General features: G+C 41.4%; 2 protein-coding genes across 8 annotated transcripts in view; one reads left to right on the top strand and one right to left on the bottom strand.

Annotated features, from left to right (window-relative positions):
* The window catches only part of adam22 (ADAM metallopeptidase domain 22), a 92,075-nt gene that overhangs the window by 39,062 nt on the left and 32,430 nt on the right, over positions 1-20,583 (top strand). For all 6 annotated transcript variants that reach the window (XR_008572059.1, XM_054782208.1, XM_054782210.1 and 3 more), the window contains exons 6-10: positions 5,956-6,022; positions 17,525-17,594; positions 17,675-17,751; positions 18,008-18,082; positions 20,050-20,121. Coding sequence is in view for 5 of the 6 variants with exons in the window: in XM_054782208.1 (XP_054638183.1) it covers positions 5,956-6,022; positions 17,525-17,594; positions 17,675-17,751; positions 18,008-18,082; positions 20,050-20,121 (361 nt within the window). In the remaining variant the exon portion in view is untranslated. The remainder of the gene's footprint in view (positions 1-5,955; positions 6,023-17,524; positions 17,595-17,674; positions 17,752-18,007; positions 18,083-20,049; positions 20,122-20,583) is intronic.
* On the bottom strand, positions 11,754-17,721 carry cldn12 (claudin 12). Of its 2 annotated transcripts, none has more exons than XM_054782222.1 (3): positions 17,510-17,721; positions 15,100-15,380; positions 11,754-13,245 (listed from the first exon to the last, which is right to left on the bottom strand). In XM_054782222.1, exons 2-3 carry the CDS (start codon positions 15,316-15,318, stop codon positions 12,400-12,402), a joined length of 1,065 nt encoding a protein of 354 aa, XP_054638197.1. In that variant the 5' UTR covers positions 15,319-15,380; positions 17,510-17,721; the 3' UTR covers positions 11,754-12,399. The 2 variants fall into 2 exon arrangements, with proteins under 2 accessions (XP_054638197.1, XP_054638196.1); XM_054782221.1 differs by lacking the exon at positions 17,510-17,721 and adding an exon at positions 16,234-16,379.

The following is a 20,583-nucleotide window of genomic DNA, read 5'->3' on the forward strand; positions in this document are numbered from 1 at the left end:
GCCAGCGGGAAGGAAGAGGGACGGATGTGCCACGCGGTGGGGGAGGAAGAAATGTACTCCTCAAGTGATTTCTGTTTGGACTGAGAGATATTGTACAGCCGCGAGGAGGGGAGCGGCACACCCGGCAAAAAATCAATGACACAATCGTATGGGCGGTGGGGAGGGAGTGTCAGTGCGATCCCTGCTGAACACCTCACTAAGAGTGTGATACTCCCTGGCGACTAGGGAGAGGTCAGGTGTTGGGAGGAGAGGCGGGAGGAGAGCTGAGCGTAAGAGTGGCAATAAGTACTCCAGTTACAAATTTGAAGTGTGAACCAATCAAGAAGAGGACTATGGCGTTGAAGCCAAGGGAGACCTACAACGACAGGGGCGGAACAAGAAGACATGACAGAAAAGGAGATGGCTTCGTGGTGATTACCGGAGAGGAAGAGCGACGCGGTGCACGTCTGATGCTCAATGTTAGGTAGGGGGTGTCCGTCGAGGGAACGAACAATCTTGCGTCTGTCTACCGGCTCAACAGGGATCTTAAGCAGTTCCACTAGCCCACTGTCAATGAAATTCTCATCAGCCCTCGAGTCCACAAAAGCACAGGTGGGAAAAGACCCCGCCTCCACCCAGGACAGCGTACCTTCGAACTGCAGGCGGCCTGTCCTCCAGTAGTCTATCTTAATAATTTGACTTTATTCTCAGAAAATTACAGCTGTTTTTTTCCATTTCTGCTGTTTTTGTTTGAACTTTCTTCTTGTAAACTTTATTCCCATAATATTTTGACTTTATTCTCGTAATGTAAGAACGTTTTCTGCAACTTTATTTATTATTTTGTTTGTTTCTCATAATATTCTGACTTTTTTCTTTAATATTTCAACTTTATGGTATTAAAATGACGTTATTTTTCCTCATAATATCACGATGTAAAATTATGACTTTTTAATCTTGAGATTTATGGAGTATTTCTTTAAAAGAAAGTTACTAGAGTGCCCTACTGGGACCTAATATCATTTAATTGGGCCCCTGTAATGTTTAGTTTCATATTCAACATTGTTGAGGGGTACCTCTGTTTTCAATTATTAATTTGTTTCAAAAGGTCCAATTAAAACGGAAACTTGTGAAAACCAAGTTCATTTTTCCCGTAGGAAATCATGTAAATCAAATTAATCCGTTCCAGACACCCAAAAATACTGTAGTCACAAAAAATATTTTTCTTGCAGATTTCATGCAGAAATCATTTAAAGAAAAACTTTTGTTGATGTGGACTTCCCGTACATTCTGCTGAGATTGAATTCAATAGTGTTTCTCACCTTCCTTATCCAATTGCTGGCACTCACAACTTTCTTTGGCCCCCAGGGTGGGTTATTTAGCAGTCGCACTCAATAAAAAGTGGACAGTGTGCCGGCTATGCTTAGGGTGCTTTGTTTGGGCGCTCGACTTTGCGGAATGATAAAGTACTGGGCAAACTGACTAGTTTGTTACGCACAATACTGTACGAAAACCATACATTTTTCATACGAAAACTGGGGCGTACGAAAACTAAGGTGTGACTGTATATAACCAGGACCCCCCTCTGGAGCCAAGCCTTGGGGTGGGGCACAATGGCGAGCGTGTGGTGGCCGGGCCTACACCCATAGAGCCCGGCTGGGCACAGTCCAAATGAGGAGATGATGGGGCCAATGGGGTCTGGTGTAGAGTGAGCTGGGTGGCAGCCAAAGGCTGGGACCTTGGTGGTCCAATCCTCGCCAACAGAAGCTAGCTCTCTCTGGTAGGGAAGGAACCTGAGCTGGTGCGCAAGGTTGAGAAGTTCCAGCTAGATATAGTCGGACTCACCTCAACGTACAGCAAGGGCTCTGCCCGTCACAGATTTTCCATAACGAACACCATTATCCATAACAAACACCATGTTCAAGCATAAGGGTGTCCACATGTGCACTGGCACCAGGACACCCTGGGCCGCACTTCGATGACTGACTTAGTGGTCGTGTCATCGGACTTGCGGCCATATGTTTTGCACATTTGGGTGAAGAGAAGGGCAGAGCTGTCAATTGATCACCACCTGGTGGTGAGTTGGCTCCGATGGTGTGGGGAGGATGCCGGTCAGTCTTGGCAGGCCCAAAGGTATTGTAAGGGTCAGCTGGGAACGACTGGCAGAGTCCCCAGTCAGAAGGAGCTTCAACTCCTACCGCCGGATAGTTGAATCTATCAGGAGGAGCAGTGTGATTTTCGTCCTGGTAGTGGAACTGTGGACTAGCTCAACACTCTTGGCAGGGTCTTTTCGGGTGCATGGGAGTTTGCCCAACCAGTCTACATGTGTTTTGTGGACTTGGAGAAGGCATTCGACCGTGTTCCTTGAGGAATTCTGTGGGAAGTACTCTTGGAGTATGGGATATCGGACCAGCTAATTCAGGACTAATGGAGGATAAATGGATGGATAAATGGAGTGGATTTTACATAAACTATCCATAAATTTCTTATGTTTTTGACTTTTAGGATTTTGATTGTTTTTTCTTAAAGCAGGTGTGGGGACCCTCCAACCCAATAGGGTTTGATCCCACACTGCATGACATTTCTAATAACAAATAAGACCCCCACATGAACTCCTATGAAAAGGCCCAAAACATTGAGCCCACCTATCATATTGTGAAAATTGTTACCAAGCCCTGCATTTGACCATCAAATTACTGGTGTGTGTGAGTAACAGGAAGAAAAGCTGTGACTCACTTGGGAGAGATTGTTTGGTGCGTCCTGTTGGTTTGCATATATAAATCTCTAGTCCCCAATGTAAGACAAGGTATAATATTGAATCTTGCCAGTTTATTCTAGCAGTGACTAATCTTTGTGTGTGTGTGTGTGCGTGTGCACGTGTGTGTGCACGCAAGCTTTACTTCTTTATGTGGCACCGCTTTTGACACCTGCATTGTGGGGACATTTCTCTTTAGTCGGGACATTCCAGCTGGTCCACACAAGGAAAATTTCACTCTTTTCTGTGTGTGTGAGTGTGTATGACTGTGTGCGCGTGCGCGTGTGTGTGTGTATGACTGTACAGCAGCGTCAGACATTACAGTGAAAGTACTTCTCATAAACTGCATCATGTGTTTACCATAATATACATCTTGCTCTCTCCCCCCTCACTGTGTGTGTGTGTGTGTGTGTGTGTGTGTGTGTGTGTGTGTGTGTGTGTGACACACACAGAAACTTAAGCCTACACTGCAATAATAGCTCTTAACCGCAAACAGAGGGGATATTGCTGTCCGCTTCTTCCGTCATGTCAGATGAAGATCGTTCACCGTTGGCTCGTGTTCCTTCTCAGTTGGACTGTTTTTTTATCCTGGTAAACACGACTGTTATCTTTTTTCCTAATATAGACACACATTGTGTAAAACTAGTTGGCCAGCATTCGCTTTAATGTTTTAATGAGCTTTATCACAGCCTGTGTTTACCATCCTCTTCCTGTCAATGAAGTTGTTAAACACAAAAGTAACGAGCACAGTCGTTTGGAAACACCAAAAAAGAGACAATTCTCCTGTATGTGACTAACTCATTGATCATTTGTAGTCCTTTTTGGTAGATGTCAATTTTGACACAAAAAGAGAGTTAACAGAGACTAATTGCGTGCTTGTGCAGACTTTACATCCCTGACTTGGACGCAGCCAATCTCTTAAAAGCTTCAGATAAAGTTAATTAACGGGCGTGGCGCGGTCACTTCAGGTGCTCATGCTCTCATGACGGCAGGCTCTGGCAGCAGACACGCAGCCAAAGACCTTCACCCAGCTGCTGAATGAGAAATTGATCTATGACTTATTAAAAGAAGTGCTCAGTGACGTGCGCATGCGGAGCGCATGTGCGTATATTATCCGTCTGAGGACGGTCAAGCATTTTACCCACTTGTACTGACGCATTGGAAAGTCAGCCAGCCAAGATGTTTTCACAAAAGCTGCAAGTGAAGGCTTGGAAAAGCATTTCCTGGGACCACCAAGGATTAAAAACACCGATACAGCAGAAGATCTTTGACGTTTTTGCAGTTGGTGCTTAAAAACAGCTGAGCGACTGGTCATAGTAAGGAATTGTTGACTCACGTTTTTGTTAGTTTTGTGCTAAAGCAGTGGTCCCCTACCTTTTTTTTTATTTTTGTAACTATTTAGTACTAACTATTTAAACAGTATATAGCCAAGGGTCCTATTAAAATGACTGCTGACTCCAAGCTTAACATGAAACAAGAACTACCAACAACACGCTCCTTTACGGCCTTCACATTAAAAGCATTGTGCATTCCATCTTCTCTGACTGCACTGAACAAAAGTATCAGAAAAGTAGCTTCCAACAACATCCAATTAAAAGCACAAAATGAATAGACTCACCATTGGTACGAGCCTGGAGTTTGTTTTGCAGAGAGAAAATGATCACATTGGGTTTTTTGGGGAGAATTGGAGCATTGGAGAGACTTTCACTTTGTTTCCGGGCACACAACTATGGTGCGTTCAAGGACCGCTGGTACTGAACGCTGCGTGAAACAATGAAACAATAAAACTACAGGCTTTTTAACAGTATATCATTATAAAATAAACAGCTTTTATTTCCAACATTGATATGTATTTGAAAAACATTAAATGTAGTTATTTGCAAAACAATTTTTAAAAACGTGTCTTTTTTCATTCAATCATTGCTCCTGACGGTTGTCCATGGCCAGGTGGTTGAGTGGTTACGCCTGTAATATAGACTACAGGATCTTAGACGAGTGTTTTTGCAGTAGGTCCTTAAAAAGAGCCAAGCGCTCCTGTCATATTAAACACCCTTGACTTGAGTTTTTGCCGTATGTGCTTAAGAACAGCGGAGGGTTCCTGTCATTTTAAGCGTCTTTGACTTGCGCTTTTGCAGTATGCGCTTAAAAAAAACAGCAGAGCACTCTACTCATAGCGGATCTAAGGCCCCGCCCACGTGGGAATGTTCCTGAAATTTTCTTTATGTCAGGCTGAAAAAAAATCCGTGTCCACACTGCGCCAGATTAGTAAATAGTTCCATCCAGACGGGAACGAATCACTGAGTGGAAACGATGTAATACACAAGGCACACCTACGTGTGGCGCCGTGAACAAACACGTGGGCGGAACCACGTGACACACCAAACCACAGGAGAAGAAAGAACGCATGCGCATAAGTCCGTCGTCTTACGCTTTTCAAGGCTTACGAGAAGTGGAATCACTTCTGCGAGTCATTATGGAGTAGAAGACAGCAAAACCCGAGGATGATGTCGACTGGGGTGAGTCATGTCCGTCGAAATATTCAGATATTATGTTGGTTTGGTCACACGGCGGCGGTGGGTCGGTGACGTCGTCGTTCTCATATTGCCTGTAGACACAGCAACGACAAGCCGGTGTTTTCAGATTTTCTCACTCTGGAAGCCGTTTGAAATAATGTTCGCCGTTCCCGTGTGGATGAGAGGCTGAAACAATAAAACACTTTGCCGTTTTGATCTGAAACCATGTCTGAGTGGATGCTGTAGCTCCTTGGATGAGTGTTTTTGCAGTCGGTTAGAGAGGGCCTGTCCTTCCCTGTCCAAAAATTGCCGTATTTTGCCCTTCTTTCCTGGCGCCGTCCCGTTTTAAATAGTTTCCCGTATTTATAACGTATATTAAATTCCATGGAACAAAAAAAATGAAATTCTCCCCCAGAGCATCTTAGCTTCCGGTCCGCTCTGCACTCGGCTTAGCACAGCCTGTGACGGGTAAAGTCAGGCCTTCATAATAAAGGCGTGCCAGTGAAATAACGCGGTGGCACCACAGTAGCCGGTTGGGTATTTCCACCAGCACAGACACAACTGATGGGGGGAGTTTAAAATTCCAGAGTTTCTCTAATTGTACCTTATTTTGTGAAAAAAAATCTGTTATTTGCAAATGCAAACGTTGACGTGTCCTCTCATACACTGTACTGAATCTGATTTGACTTCACTCTCTTCATTGTCTTGCAGTGGAATGTTCTTTGATGGCAATCACACTTACCTGATTGAGCCAGGAGGAGAGGGCAGGACTAACAACGTAAGTTTTTACACCTGTACCGTTAATAATAATAATAATAATCTGCTAATGGACGCTGCTAGCAGCAGATAATCAACCAAAGAAAAAATGGGATTACAGGATTGATAAAAGGGGTCAGCCATTGTCCTGAGAGGATGATAGCACAAAAATGTGTCTGTTACACATCACACACACACACACACACACAAAGGTGGCATTGCCAATTTTCAGTGTGCTCAGTTACAAAGCCTGCGGCAAAGAAGCCTTCAGCTAATTAGATAATAACGATTAAAGGCATTACGGTCGAAAGGAGAGGAGAGGACGGATCTCAGATTGCCTCGAGACGCCCCGAGCTTGAGATATTGTGTGTATGTGTGACTCTCTAATTAAAATAGCCACAAGATGTGAGTCCGTTTCTACTGTTAATCAGCAAAAAGAGACAAGATAAGCGAGGTAATGGACTTTGGGGTGTGCTAGTATGTCCATACTTGTTAGCGAGCTACTCAGCGTCCACGCCTATATGACGCTTCGATGCCAGAGCCAGAAACTGATCAAGGTGAGAAGATAAACGCTGCAAATGCTGAGTCCACTGATGAAGGGGCAGCACAAATAAATGTAACAATCCGATTGGTTGTCATAGAATTGAATGAAGAGGCTGTTTTTTCCTCGGCCTTGTCTCCTCTCGCTTCACTCCTCTCCAGCGTTTTCTGGAGACGAGTGAATTATTCAAAAGAGCAGAAAGCCATTTTAAATTAGCCGCACCTCTTTGGAGATCCTCGACCTTCTAGATCCTTGCAGGCGAGAGCGTCTCAAGGATAAAAGATAGGCCGTAACATTTAATAACATTCTGTTTTTTTTCGGAGCAGGTACAACTGTTTGTTTGGTCATTACATGTAAAATATCCACTGTATTTTATATGAGAGTGTACAGTGTTTAAGCTGAAAAATACAGTGGACCTGGCTGGCAATTGAATTATACAAAGCACACAGAAAGAACAGTAATAAATGGCTGTGAATTTGCTACAATTCGCCAAAAGATTTGCCTCAAAAGCTGAAGAAAACATCATCATGGGGAACTTCAGCTCAGTGAGCATTTAAAGGATTAAATCCACAAGTCTTTTGCTTTTTTTGGGGGGGGATGCCACCGCAGTAGGGTACCAGTGAAAGCAAAGAGGTAAAATATGATGATAAACATAGAACCAGAAATGGAAGGTGTAGTAGCATCGGAAAGGGTCCGTCTGCTTGGTAAAATATGACCAATAAAATAAAAAAACAAATATATGAATTACGTGAAATTATTTTAACAAGCTGATGCTACATAAATAGCATGTAGCCAAAAGTATAATGGCTAATGGCTAGCATTAAAATGACCACAGAAGCTTGCCAACAAAGGGCACATATTTTTTGTCTGCCAAGAGTAAAGGTTGATGATAACCATAGAACCAGAAATGGAGCTGACTGCGACATAGAAAAGAGTCTGTCTTCTCTGTAAAAAGAAAAAAAAGACCACTACAATAAAATAAATATCGTGTTTGTAAAACAGTTTTACCAAGCAGATGCTAACATGCATAGCATGTAGCTGAGAGCTTAAAAGCTAACGACTAGCGTAAAAATGAAGAGAAGCTGCCAACACACTGCGCATTTTCATTGTCCGCCAAATGGGTAAAGGGTGATGATAACCATGGAACCAGAAGCTGAACTTTCTGTGTCCACTCCTGTCCAGTACAATATCAGCAATACAGTCAATTAAATATACACTTCATTTGTCTAAGCATATGCTAACATAAATAGCATGTAGCTGATGGCTAATGACTTGCACGGAAATGAACAGACAACAATGTTGACTACCAGGCCTGCGATGCACCGCCAACGTGTCTGTTCTCATGTGGATTAAAAATCACGTAATCCAAGCAAAAATCACGACAGGAGGAGGAGGCGTGTGTTGAGATGGAGCCGGCATGACTCCTGACGGCCATATGGTAAATCCATCTGCCCCTTCTTTCAGACACGATAAAGTCAGGACGTTAGCAGAGTGCGTCCTCAACAAGCAAACGTTTATAGGTAACGTATGGGATTTTCCAAAGCGCATAAGTGAGCAGTTCACGTGAAGTTGCAGGTGCACATTGCCAGGTTTGCTTGTATATGATTGCACACACTTTGAGGAAAGATGCTGCTGTTGTGCATACGCAGCAAATACCATATTTCCTGTTTTTTTTTTGTTTGTTGTTTAAAAAAAAAAAAAAACAACCTCACCTGCTCCTCTGAGAACTTTTGACCACATAGCTGGTGGGATAAAATACACAAAAAAATTAATTAAAGTTACACATTAGGGTAACATTGCTGACAAGGAGCTGGAAAAACGTCAATTTCAATAAAAACAAATTAAAACATCACATCACTGCCTGTGATTATTTGGTCTAAAGCGTGAAATAATGAAACAATTCACATTAAAACAAATGTAAATAGAAATAATCTGTCTTTTTCCAGTTATAAAATCTTTATTAACAGTACAGGCAACGCTTTCAGTAACATTTTAACATTATCAAGAATAAAGACAACCAACCGCTGTATAATTTAACTAAATAAAACTAAAATAAAGTGAAACATTGTCGCGATACTGTCACCTAGTGACATTTTAATCGTTAATGCTGAAATTGCCTGTGTGCACAGGTATTCAGTAATATTTTAACATTCCAAAATCTCAAGACAACCAACCACTGTAAAATGTAAGTAAATAAAACTAAAACAAAGAAAAGCGTTGCAATATTTTCACTTAGTGTGGCATTTTAGAGTTATTGCTGAAATCATCTGTATGTCTGTACATGTAATGTTTTCAGTCACATGATTCACTGTCAAGAATAAAGACAACCAATGGAGCTAAATAAAACTAAAATAAAGTAAAAGTGATACTATCACCTAGTGGCATTGTATGGATATTTCTGAAATTGTCTATGTCTGTACAGGCAATTTTTAAGTAACATTGTAACATTCCTGACTGTCAGCTGTCAATAAAGACAACCAACGACTGTCTAATGTAACAAAATAAAACTAAAAGTAATACTTTATTGTGATACTGTCACCTGGTGGCACTTTAATACTTATTGCTGAAATTGCCTATGTCTGTACAAGTATTCAGTAACATTTTAATATTCTTAAATCTCAAGAATAAAGACAACCAGCCACTGTTAAATGCAAGTAAATAAAAATAAAGAAAGAAAAACGTTTTTTTTCCACCTAGTGTGGCATTTTAGTTATTGCTGAAATCATCTGTATGTCTGTACATGGAAGGTTTTCAGTCACATGCTTAACTCTCAAGAATAAAGACAACCAACCACTGTATAATGTAACTCAATAAAACTAAAATAAAGTAAAGCATTGATGCGATACTGTCACCTGGTGACATTTAGAGTTATTGCTGAAATCATCTGTATGTCTGTACATGGAATGTTTTCAGTCACATGCTTAACTCTCAAGAATAAAGACAACCAACCACTGTATGATGTAACTCAATAAAACTAAAATAAAGTAAAGCATTGATGCGATACTGTCACCTGGTGACATTTAGAGTTATTGCTGAAATGTCCTACGTCTCTACAGGTATTCAGTAGCATTTTAACATTCTTAACTGTCAAGAGTAAAGACAACCAATGGCTGTATAATGTAACTTCAAACAAAAATAAAATAAAACATTATTTTGATACGAGCACCTTGTGGCATTTTATGGTTACTTCTGAAATTGTCTATGTCTGTACAGGCAATTTGTAAGTAACATTTTAATGTTCCTAACTGTCAACTGTCAATAAAGACAGCCAACGACTGTATGATGGAACTAAATACAACTAAAATAAAGTCAAACTGCCACACAGCGTTAAACCTAAAGCTAAGGTTTGGTTTGGTTTAGTTTTATTTGAACATGAAGCTTCCAATGGAATACATCTCATGAATCATTTCACAGTTCCACGTCCAAAAGGAGTAGGAAGAAGCAAAGTTTATTTAATCCCACCCCCCATCCATTCCACATCTAGTACAGTACATATTATTCACTTCCTGCTTTCCATGTCATATTATTCCATATAATAATCAGTGTAATGATAAATAATAATAAAAAAACAAGCATGACAGAACAATCATGCTTAAAATTTTGTGATTTTACCTTTTAATTTGTTGATGGCGGTTTGAATAGAAAACAACACATGACAAAGAATTTAAGAAAACAGAAAAAATGATCAACAAAATTATTTGCGAACAATTTGACAATATTTATTACAATACAAACTATGTACCAACAAGACCACCACAACAAAAACACACAGACAGTACAGAAAAATATTGATCTCATCATGCTGGTATCGAGCTGATACTGACACCATTGGCATCGACACTGTCGATATTTGAATAGATACGCCCACCCGTACTTTTCCTGTTTAACCCAAGTGGTCAAGAGGGGTTTTTTTTTCCATGCCTCTGTCGCCAAAGTGGGTGTTCTTTGTCTTACGAACCTTCAGCTAAAATGACAATTGTGCTGATTTTTGGGAACGAAGGAGGCTGGGGGAGTGTAGCTGGGTGAGGGGGGTTGGTTGTTGGTTGTTCCATGCGGTGGTGCCATGGTGGATTTTTGTGGGGGAGATGACTAGTGGCAGGTTGTGACTGGGGGGTTGCCAGTTTGTTTTTTTTTTAAGCTTATGGGATAAGAGGGTTCAGGGGGGTGGGGTGGTGTCCCAGTTCATTCACACATCCAGAACCAGAGCATGTTACACCTCATTGCATTATATTCATCAGCCAGTCAGCCAGTCAAGGAGGTGCCGTGTCCCGTGGCAACGCAAGCTCCGCCCACTTCTCTTTGTAGCCCAACATATGAAAGCCATCTGTGTTTAGGGCCTTAATCTCCATCCCCTACACACACACTGCAACGTCTGATGGCCGATGGGGAACAAAGACGACGCTGGTCAGTCGGCAGTAATGCATTGTGCTGCGCTAACACACAACAGCAACGCATGTCCTGCACTTCTCTAATGAAGCTTTTTTTAATCACCAGCCGCTGATGTCAGCAAAAAAAATTTTAAAAAGTGATCATGAAAGAGGCAGACAGCAGCGCTTTATGCTGCTGGCTGTTCCGTTTGAGATTCTCACTTTAAAGATGAGACTAGTAAACACCAGGGAGACCAACGTCTGACGTTCACCCCCCCTCGAGACAGTGCTGTGATCATATAAATATTTATTAACATCATTTTAGAAGATCAGACCAGACGTCAGGGAGTTATTGTCTTGTCTGCTTGCATGTTCATGCCTTCATGAGGCACACACACACACACACACACCAAGCAATCTGACCCATGCTCAAGCACGCCCTAGGCCCCAATACACTACTCTGTCTTGGCCCCAGTGTGGTTGGAAGGTGATGTTATAGTTGCTCATGCCCTAGCACACAATGCAAACGTGTCAAATAATTAGCGGTAATGTAATTAATTTAAAACTGCATTTCTACCTTTATATCCATTTTAATACAACTTCACAGGTTGTGTGTGAGGCTGATGAGCACTCTCCCCCTCCCAGTTCTTAGTACAGCAATTCACTATAAATGAAGGTGAGTGTGAAGAAATGTGACCATCGGTGTGCTAAGTGAAGGTACAAATGACACAAACATCACATTTTGTTTTTAATAAGGAAAAAACGTGTACAAAAACTAATTTCTTTCATTGACCTCATAACAAAATAAAGTGTCAGGCACATTAGTCAATAAAAATCTTAGTGTGTTCTTTAAAAAAAAAAAAAAAAAGGAATGTTCTTCATTAAGTGATGCAGCTACTTTTTCTACCACATGTATCATTATGTACAGTATCATCATTTAACCCGTGTGACAGCTTGTCTGGATCACATTACAGTAACAACAAAATACAAGTTAAACAATCCATTACAGAGTGAAGTGGCACAGTTGCTCACATTAGTACTTAATATTAGTGCATTATTAACAGCTGCTCACACGATCAATACATGCTACACGAAAGTAGTGCTGTGGTAGCGAGCACCTTCATCAAGAAATCTTTCTGATGGCATTGTGACAAACTTTTGAATCTTGAGCACTTAATGTAACAGGAGAAGTAGTTTGCAGTTATTTGGCATCCAGTGTAAAGGCTTCCAATGGATGTAGTATATTCAGCTCCTTATTAGGCACCCATGGCTGCAACAGTGAAAAGGCTAGTTAGGGGGGACGAATTTGAGTGTTTTCTTTTTTAAAAAATATACAAACACTTGAACCATTTGCACCAACAGCGTTACTCTTTGTTCTTTTGTACATGTCATCCTTCATAGAACACTTCAAGCTCTCGACAGGTGCTCACTTCTATGATCAGCAATTTAATCAGCCTCTTAAGAGACTAATTAACTTGTGCCTCATTTTTGTTACTGCGTCACCACAGGAATGTCAATCTCAATGGCAGACGTGCGTGAGCGGGTGGAGTAGCGGTGGCCGACGTAACTGGGTGCATAACTTTGAGAGGGTGCATAACTTTGAGAGGGTGCGTAGCTCTGGGAGGGTGCGTAGCTCTGAGAGGGTGCATAGATCTGAGAGTGTGCGTAGCTGTATGCCTGCCCGCCCCCCGCTTCTGAGCCGTACCCATCAGGAGCAGAAATCTGAGACATGTACACTTGTGGTGGTGCGGGGGCGGCAACACTTTGCACATATCCCTGTGCCGGAACATATGTCTGTGTGTCGATCACCGTGGGAGGGTAGGCCTGAGGTGGCGGGAGGACCTGAGGGCCGTAAACTGGCGATGGGGGGAATCCGTTAGCGGTGAGTGGCTGAGTAGACGTGGAGGTGGACATTGAGGGAAGGGGCAACCAGAAGGGAGAGGGCAACTTTTTGCACATGCAGTACCACATGAACATGAGCAGGGCGGCCAACATCAGCCCCCCAGAGCAGCCGATGGACACGTACACGGCAAAGCCGTCAGAGAAAATGTTGTCATATCTGTTGTTCAGCTCCTTAGTGCGGAACAGGAACCACACGGAGGGCGCGATGGCAATGGCGCCGCCCAGGAAGAGAAACATCCCTGCCACCAGGTGACAGCCCGCGCTGTTCACCAAGAAGCGGATGCTTTTAATGTCCGGTTCAGGCTTGTCTGAGCAGCAGCAGGTTTTACACATGCCGGCCATGCACAGCAGCAAGGCCATCAAGCCGAAGCCTAAACCTGCAGGCAAGCAGAACTGCAGGAGCCTCAGGTCCAGCTGGTCCACTTTGGAGTACCACTGGAAATATGAAGGGAGAGATGTTCTGTTATAGAACAAAGTAAAGACACAAATACTGTACAATGTTCCTACCCAGTAAAGGAAAACTGCACTTGTTTGGGAATTTTGCCCATCATCCACAATCCTCATGTAAGACATGAACACATATGTCGTTCTCTTTTCTGTGCGTTCTAAAGATATAAAAACAACTAAAAAGAGGCAGGTAATTAATGCACGTAATAAGACACACCTATTCCACCTAGAAAGACCGCTATTAAAACACCTCCAAAAAAAGGTTTTATGGTATTATATACATGCTATGACTGTGCTGTAGTAACAGGCACATCCATGACAACATGTAATACAGTATTTTGCCGTATTTTGGTCATTTTAAGCATTACCGGAACGTCCTTCCCGGGCGCAATGATTTCACATAGAAACATAGAAAGAAACGCTACAGCCAGCATTAACTTTTACAAATTCAAAAACAAAAACACAGCAGCAGTGGCGGCAGCTCCTGTATGTAGCGTCACCGTTCGGTAGTGTGTGTGTGGTGAAGCTAGTCGCTAGCCAGCTAAGATGTCACTACGCCAGTAACTTAGTTCTTCGGCAATCCTCCTCCGATATACTCTCCTCAAAGTCCGAGTTCCACGCTTCTAACTCATCAGTAGAGGACTCCTCGTCGTAAGACATCAAGATGAATAAGAGAAAGTACTGTGACCCTTTCCTTTAAGATACAAAATTGTAAGATGCTCCAGATGCGAAAGAGCAGCATTCCACGTTAATATATCTGTATTTTGAAGATTTTCAATTATTTAAAGAAGTGGTTTTGGGGGATTTGGTATTTCCAAGTAAGCTCTTCAAATATAAGTAATGTATTGTTCATGTACAAATCACCAACTTTCCTAACACCCTGCCCAGATTTTAAAACCTCCATCATCCCCTCCTACTGTAAACTTGATATTTACCCACAAGGGGGCGAATTGAGAGCTTTGAGAAGCACAGGATCTTTAATATGATGCTGAGCCTTATACCAAACAATGGTAGTCTTCAGGAAGGGATTTTTTGTCTTTTTTTTTCAGGGCCTTTGGTTTGGGGAGGGAGGTAGGGGAGGAACAGTAACCCAAGCTCAAGCTCGACTTCCAAATGAATGTACTAAAAATGCTATCAATTGCTTTAAAGAATGTAGTTGACAAGGGCAAAGGGACCAACTGAAATAAATATAGAGAATTAGGCAATACACTCATTTTTATTATATTTGTACAGCCAATTATTGATACAGGCATGGTCAGCCAACGAGCAATTGTGTATTTTATACCTCCAATTAAGGGATCATAATTTGAAGGGACAATTGTTTGAATTAAAGGTGTAATCTTTACCCCAAGATATGTAAATCTCTCCTTGGCATTGATGAATGGAGTTTTTATAATTGGGTTTGACCTTTCTTCCTTATTAAAAAATAATATAGAGAGAATTGTCCAAACATGTTTATGTATTTAACCAAATTTGGAATACTAGTAAAGAAATGTTAGAAAAAGAATGACATCATCCGCATATAGAGATATTTTAAGTTCCTGTCCAAGTATAGCTTTTATATCTTTAGAACGCACAGAAAAGAGAAAGACATGGTTATGTCTCACGTAAGAATTGTGAATGGGAAAAATAAAAAAAAATAAGTTTTCCTTTAAGACTGAATGCTGTCATTAAAACAAAAAGTGCTTCAACAAAGTATTAATATTAAAGTGTGTAAACATACAGCTGAATTTGACAAAATGTTTAAAAATAATTTGTTGATTAGCTTTAGGTAAACCTAACCTAACAGGCATATGCTCATGTTCTGTAGCCACTGTAAAACAGAGAACTTCACCGTCGTACCTCTGAGTCATAGAAGTAGCATCCCGAATAGCCATCCTGCTTGACGCATTTCGCCCACAGCCCATCATAAACGCTGATGTTCTTGGCATTGCGATTGAAGGTGACCAGTCTGGTCACACGCCACTGAGGGATTAGGGCTGCTACAGTCATACCGGCCACAGACACGAAGGCTATGAAGAAGGCAAAGGCGTTGGTGGCGTGGATGTCCCGGCAAGACATGGTGTTTTTGTCGTCGTTGCTGAGAGGAGCTGCCGACCACAAAGGAGAAAAAAAGCAAGTACCTAGAGGAGATAGAAGCCAGACAAAATAGTTACTATAATAGCCTCATTTTGGATTGAGTAGATCACCTGATGTAGCGATGGTGAAGTAAGGCACAGGCTGACCTAGCTTTAGCCCACCCCCACTTTGCAGTTCTATTCACTACAGGGTGGTTGACCTAATATGAGCTGTCCCTGAGACAATGCTCTCATTTCATTAGCAAACAGACTCTGTGGTCGAGTCTGCTAAAGGGAAAAAGCACACCAGGACTAGACAAGTGAACAATTGAATACAAATAGATGTCAGTTTTTTTCCTGTGTAAACTTGCTCTTTATCTTCTACATCTACTACACACAAGGAGTGCTATTCAGGTTTAATACATTTTTTGTCATATGGCCTTTAAATCATATAATGTGGTTAAATTTTTTACTATTACTATGTAAACTTCAATTACCCTCAGGAGTAGTAAAACGGACCTAATCTAGCTCACTGTTTATTATCAAAATGCGGAAGATATCAATGACGTCATATCCTGCCAGTTACTACTGTATTACACACCTGCCTCCAGCTAGCTTAGCCGCCTCGCCAGCTAACTCCTGTGTGAAGTTTACTCAGTAAGCAAGCGGACACATAACCCATAATGTTAGAATTAACTATATTTGAGTGTTATAAAATCCACGGTGTGCCGTAGGAAGCACCCGTTATAAAGGTAGTTTCAGTATAAAATTCAGCTTTGCTACCCCGACTGTAACGGCTAGCGTTAGTAAGCTAAAGCGTTAGCAGTGCACTTCTGCAACCTGTTGAGTCCTCCTCCCTGTGCGGCTAAACACGGTTTAAAATCGGAAAATGAGACACGCAAGACCGACTCCATCGTACCTTATTTTTCCAGCAACTCAATGGTGTTCATAGTGAAAAGTTGTTGCATTTCCGTTTGTCGCTTTTTCTACTCTACAAGAACAGCAAACCAGTGCCGTTAAGGTACAATAGAGAGCAGTCAACAGGATGTAGCATCAGAGAGGTTCAGGGAGGGATTTCCCCACGGTGCTGTCTCGCAGGTTTGCGTACGTGAAAAGACGTGTAAGAGCGCTTCATTAACGGAATAATGTTGAGTTTGGCTAATAAATATTTCGGGTTTTTCCCATCTCTTTTAACATTTCTCTGTGGTGAGGTTGTCGTATCCACTCATCAATTAGGGCAGTGTATTTCAGGGGTTCCCAAAAGGTGGTTCAAGAGCTACTGGTAGCTCGCCAAAGCTTCAAAGAATTAAACTGCTAAAAAAAAATAAAGGGTACACTTAATCAATCACAATGTAAATCACACATCTGTGAACTCAAACTGTCCACTTAGGAAGCAACACAGATTGACAATCAATTTCACATGTTATTGTGCAAATGGAATAGACAATAGGGGGACAACAAGATACTCCCAATAACAATAATAATAAATTAGATTTTCATTGATAATTTTGTGTGTGATTTTGTTGTCAGCACATTCAAATACAATATGTAAAGAACAAAGTATTTCCATCCATCCATCCATCCATTTTCTTTGCCGCTTCTAGGATATTTCGTTCATTAAGATGTGTTATTTTAGTGTTCCTTTTGTTTTTTTGATCAGTGTACATACAGTGGCAATTTTTCCGTATACATCCCTCAGTGGAAGAATTCTGGACACCCTTGGTGTAAACCAATTTCAAAGTCGCTCTCACAGTTCATACTTTCAAAATCCTGGTCCACTACATACTAAAGTATGATATTTTAATATACAATAATTTTTGGTTATTATTATTTATTTGTATTTTTTGCAGTTTCACATCTGTATTTGGGGTAATTTGTCGAGAAAAAGAGTGCATTTGTGTGTGTGTGTGCGCAAACTTCCAACGTCACTGGTAGTCAATAAAAACAATTTATTCAGGGACACAAAGCAACACAGACTTGGGATTAATTGATCTACACCATTCTCCTTTTATCAGGCACATGGTTGACTCCATTAAAAGTTGTTAACATTGATTCAAAGCCAGTAAAGTCCCATAAAAACACTTAATAGCCAGTAAATGTTAACAATCCCTTGCCTTTTCGAGACTGTTCCTCCTTATGGTTCAAGTTACAGTGCAAAGTTTTGGTGCAAGTAAAGCATTGTGGCAATAACTGACCTTTTTGTCCTTCAGGAGGACGATGGCATTCATATGGTATACAAATCTGGAGGAGGACCAGACGGACTTCTTCATGATCTCGCCGGTAAGCTTGAGTATTGCATGGAAGTGGGATCAAGACAGTCGTATTTGATTGAGAGTACTGATAGGACTAACTTCTTTTAGGTGACCTTCCAGAGCCACCTTTTCCCAGCCCTCCATTTCCTGGGTCAAGAGGTGTTCACAGGAGAAAAAAGAGAGAGGTATATATAAGCATTATGGTATTTTTGTGTCCAGTCTCATTAGACAGCTAAAAGGTGAGCAGAGTTTTCTCCCAAACAGCAGCCCTCCACATCCTCCCAGCTCTTCCTTTCCATGAAATATTAACCTCCTGCGTCGTCTTTTCTCACGTACCCGAGCTGCTCTTATGTGTTTTTGGGAAACTAAGCTTTGTGTACCTTTGTGTTTGGATGTATGAGTTCAAAAATGTAATAAAATGGGTTTTCCTTTCCCTTTCAGGCTCCACATATGTCACGAAGTGTTGAAGATGAGACGAAATACATCGAGCTGATGGTGATCAATGACCATTTAATGGTATGTTATTTCAAAAGTATGATCTGATATTTAATTTCTTTCATTTTGGATCCACGTATGTCTTTGCAACAAAAAAGTGTCATAAAGTGTAATGATTTTTTATAGTACAGAGGTAATTATGGTAGCAGAGGAGTAAAAATATACTGTGGGTTTGTGAGTCAACATTTACTTTTTGGTGTGATAACATGATGTAACAATTTACCATAATGTGGTACTCTGCTGCTCTATACAGTGGTGTGAAAAAGTGTTTGCCCCTTCCTGATTTCTTTTTTTTTTTTTTTCTTTTTTTGCATGTTTGTCACACTTAAATGTTTCAGACCATCAAACAAATTCAAATATTGGTCAATGACAGCACAACTGAACGCAAAATGCAGTTTTTAAATGAAACTTTGTATTATTAAGCGAGAAAACAAATTCCAAGCCTACATGGCCCAGTGTGAAAAAGTCATCCCCCCTGTTAAAACATAACTTAACTGAGACTGAGGTCAATCAGTCTGGAAAAGGTGATAAAGTCATTTTCTCAAGCTTTGGGACTCATTATCCACAAATGATGAAAACACAGCCATTGTGACAGTGAGTCAACCAACAGTGGTGAACCATCCCAGGAGTGGCCGGCCAACCAAAATTACCCCTAAGAAGTCACAAAAGACCCCACAACAACATCCAAAGAACTGCAGGCCTCACTTGCTCCAGTTAAGGTCAGTGTTCATGACTCCACCATAAGAAAGACACTGGGCAAAAACGACCTGCATGCGTAACGGATACCAGCCTGTGAGGCTGTGCAAATGTATGTTGGTGAACCTCACTCCCTCTGCCTTGAGAGCTGCGTTGAATACGCGGTGGACAGTCTGGGCTTTTGGCCGTGTGGTCAGCACTCTCGTCTCCCATTGGGAAGGTCCTGTGTTCAAGCCCCGGAGCGGGCAGTGTGAAGCAGGGCGGGTTACACAAAAAACACTGCTGAACAAAAAGAACATTAAGGTTCATTTCAATTTTGCCAGGATCTTGATGAACCCTTTGGGAAAATAGTCTGTGATCTGATGAGACAAAAGTTGAATTTTTGGAAGGTGTGTGTTCCATTACATCTGATGTAAAAGTAGCGCCGCATTTCAGAAAAAGAACATCATACCAACAGTAAAATATGGTGGTGGTAGTGTGATGGTCTTGGGCTGTTTTGCTGCTTCAGGACCTGGAAGACTTGCAGTGATAAATGGAACCATGAATTCTGCTGTCTACCAAAAAATCCTGAAGGAGAATGTCCGACCATCTGTTGGTGACCTAAAGCTGAAACCAACTTGGGTTCTGCAGCAGGACAATGATCCAAAACACACCAGCAAGTCCACCTCTGAATGGCTGAAGAAAAACCAAATGAAGACTTTGGAGTGGCCTAGTCAAAGTCCTGACCTGAATCCTATTGAGATGCTGTGGCATGACCTTAAAAAGGCGCTTCATGCTGGAAAACCCTCCAATGTGGCTGAATGACAACAATTCTGCAAAGATGAGTGGGCCAAAATTCCTCCACAGCGCTGTAAGAGACTCATTGCAAGTTATCACAAACGCTTGATTGCAGTTGTTGCTGCTAAGTGTGGCCCAACCACTCATTAGGTTTAGGGGGCAATCACTTTTTCACACAGGGCCATGTAGGTTTGGATTTTTTTTCTCCCTTAAAAATAAAAGGTTTCATTTAAAAACTGCATTTTGTGTTCAGTTGTGTTGTCTTTGACTAATATTTACATTTGTTAGATGATCTGAAACAATTAAGTGTGACAAACATGCAAAAAATAAGAAATCAGGAAGGGGCAAATACTTTTTCACACCACTGTATGTTTAGTTCTTGCTTTTTATGGACATTAAAATGTCAAAACACAGGCAACTAGAGCTAATGTAATAATCAGCATGTAAATATTTTGTCATTAATATAATATTTTCCACTTAAGTGTCTCTTTTTCCCCTTCTGTGTTTCACTCCAGTACAAGAAGCATCGACTCTGTGTCGGCCACACCAATAACTATGCTAAGTCAGTGGTCAATATGGCTGACATGGTAAGAATTGTATTGATCCTCCTCTCGGAAAACTCGCCACAAGCATTTCCTGGTATCGGTGCTGAGCACTGATTTGTCTTTTAACCAAGCTGACTCTCCATTGTAAACAGCCATTAACCAGCCACTCATGAGTGTTCAGTTTGAGGACTGAGTGTAGCAGCGTAACAAAGTAGCTGTCATCACAGTTGCCTGATGGTTTGTTTCTGTGCTTCGCTATTGAAATGCGACCGGACCTGCAGGGTCACGACTGTAAGGCGATCAGCTTGTAAAGCTCCGGAGAAAGGTCATGGTTTTTTGTCACGGCCTTGAAAAAGATCACATGATGCAGATTGTCTTTGGAAATTCGCCATTGATTTCCATGTGCGAGTAGAGTTTCCCTTTTGCCCGATGAGCAACGGGACCTCGATTGCACCACTTTACTTTATATCATAGTTTACGTCAGGAACAACCTCAATCCCTCTC

Source organism: Dunckerocampus dactyliophorus, chromosome 7 (genome assembly GCF_027744805.1).
Source record: "Dunckerocampus dactyliophorus isolate RoL2022-P2 chromosome 7, RoL_Ddac_1.1, whole genome shotgun sequence".
NCBI classification, from domain to species: Eukaryota; Metazoa; Chordata; class Actinopteri; order Syngnathiformes; family Syngnathidae; genus Dunckerocampus; species Dunckerocampus dactyliophorus.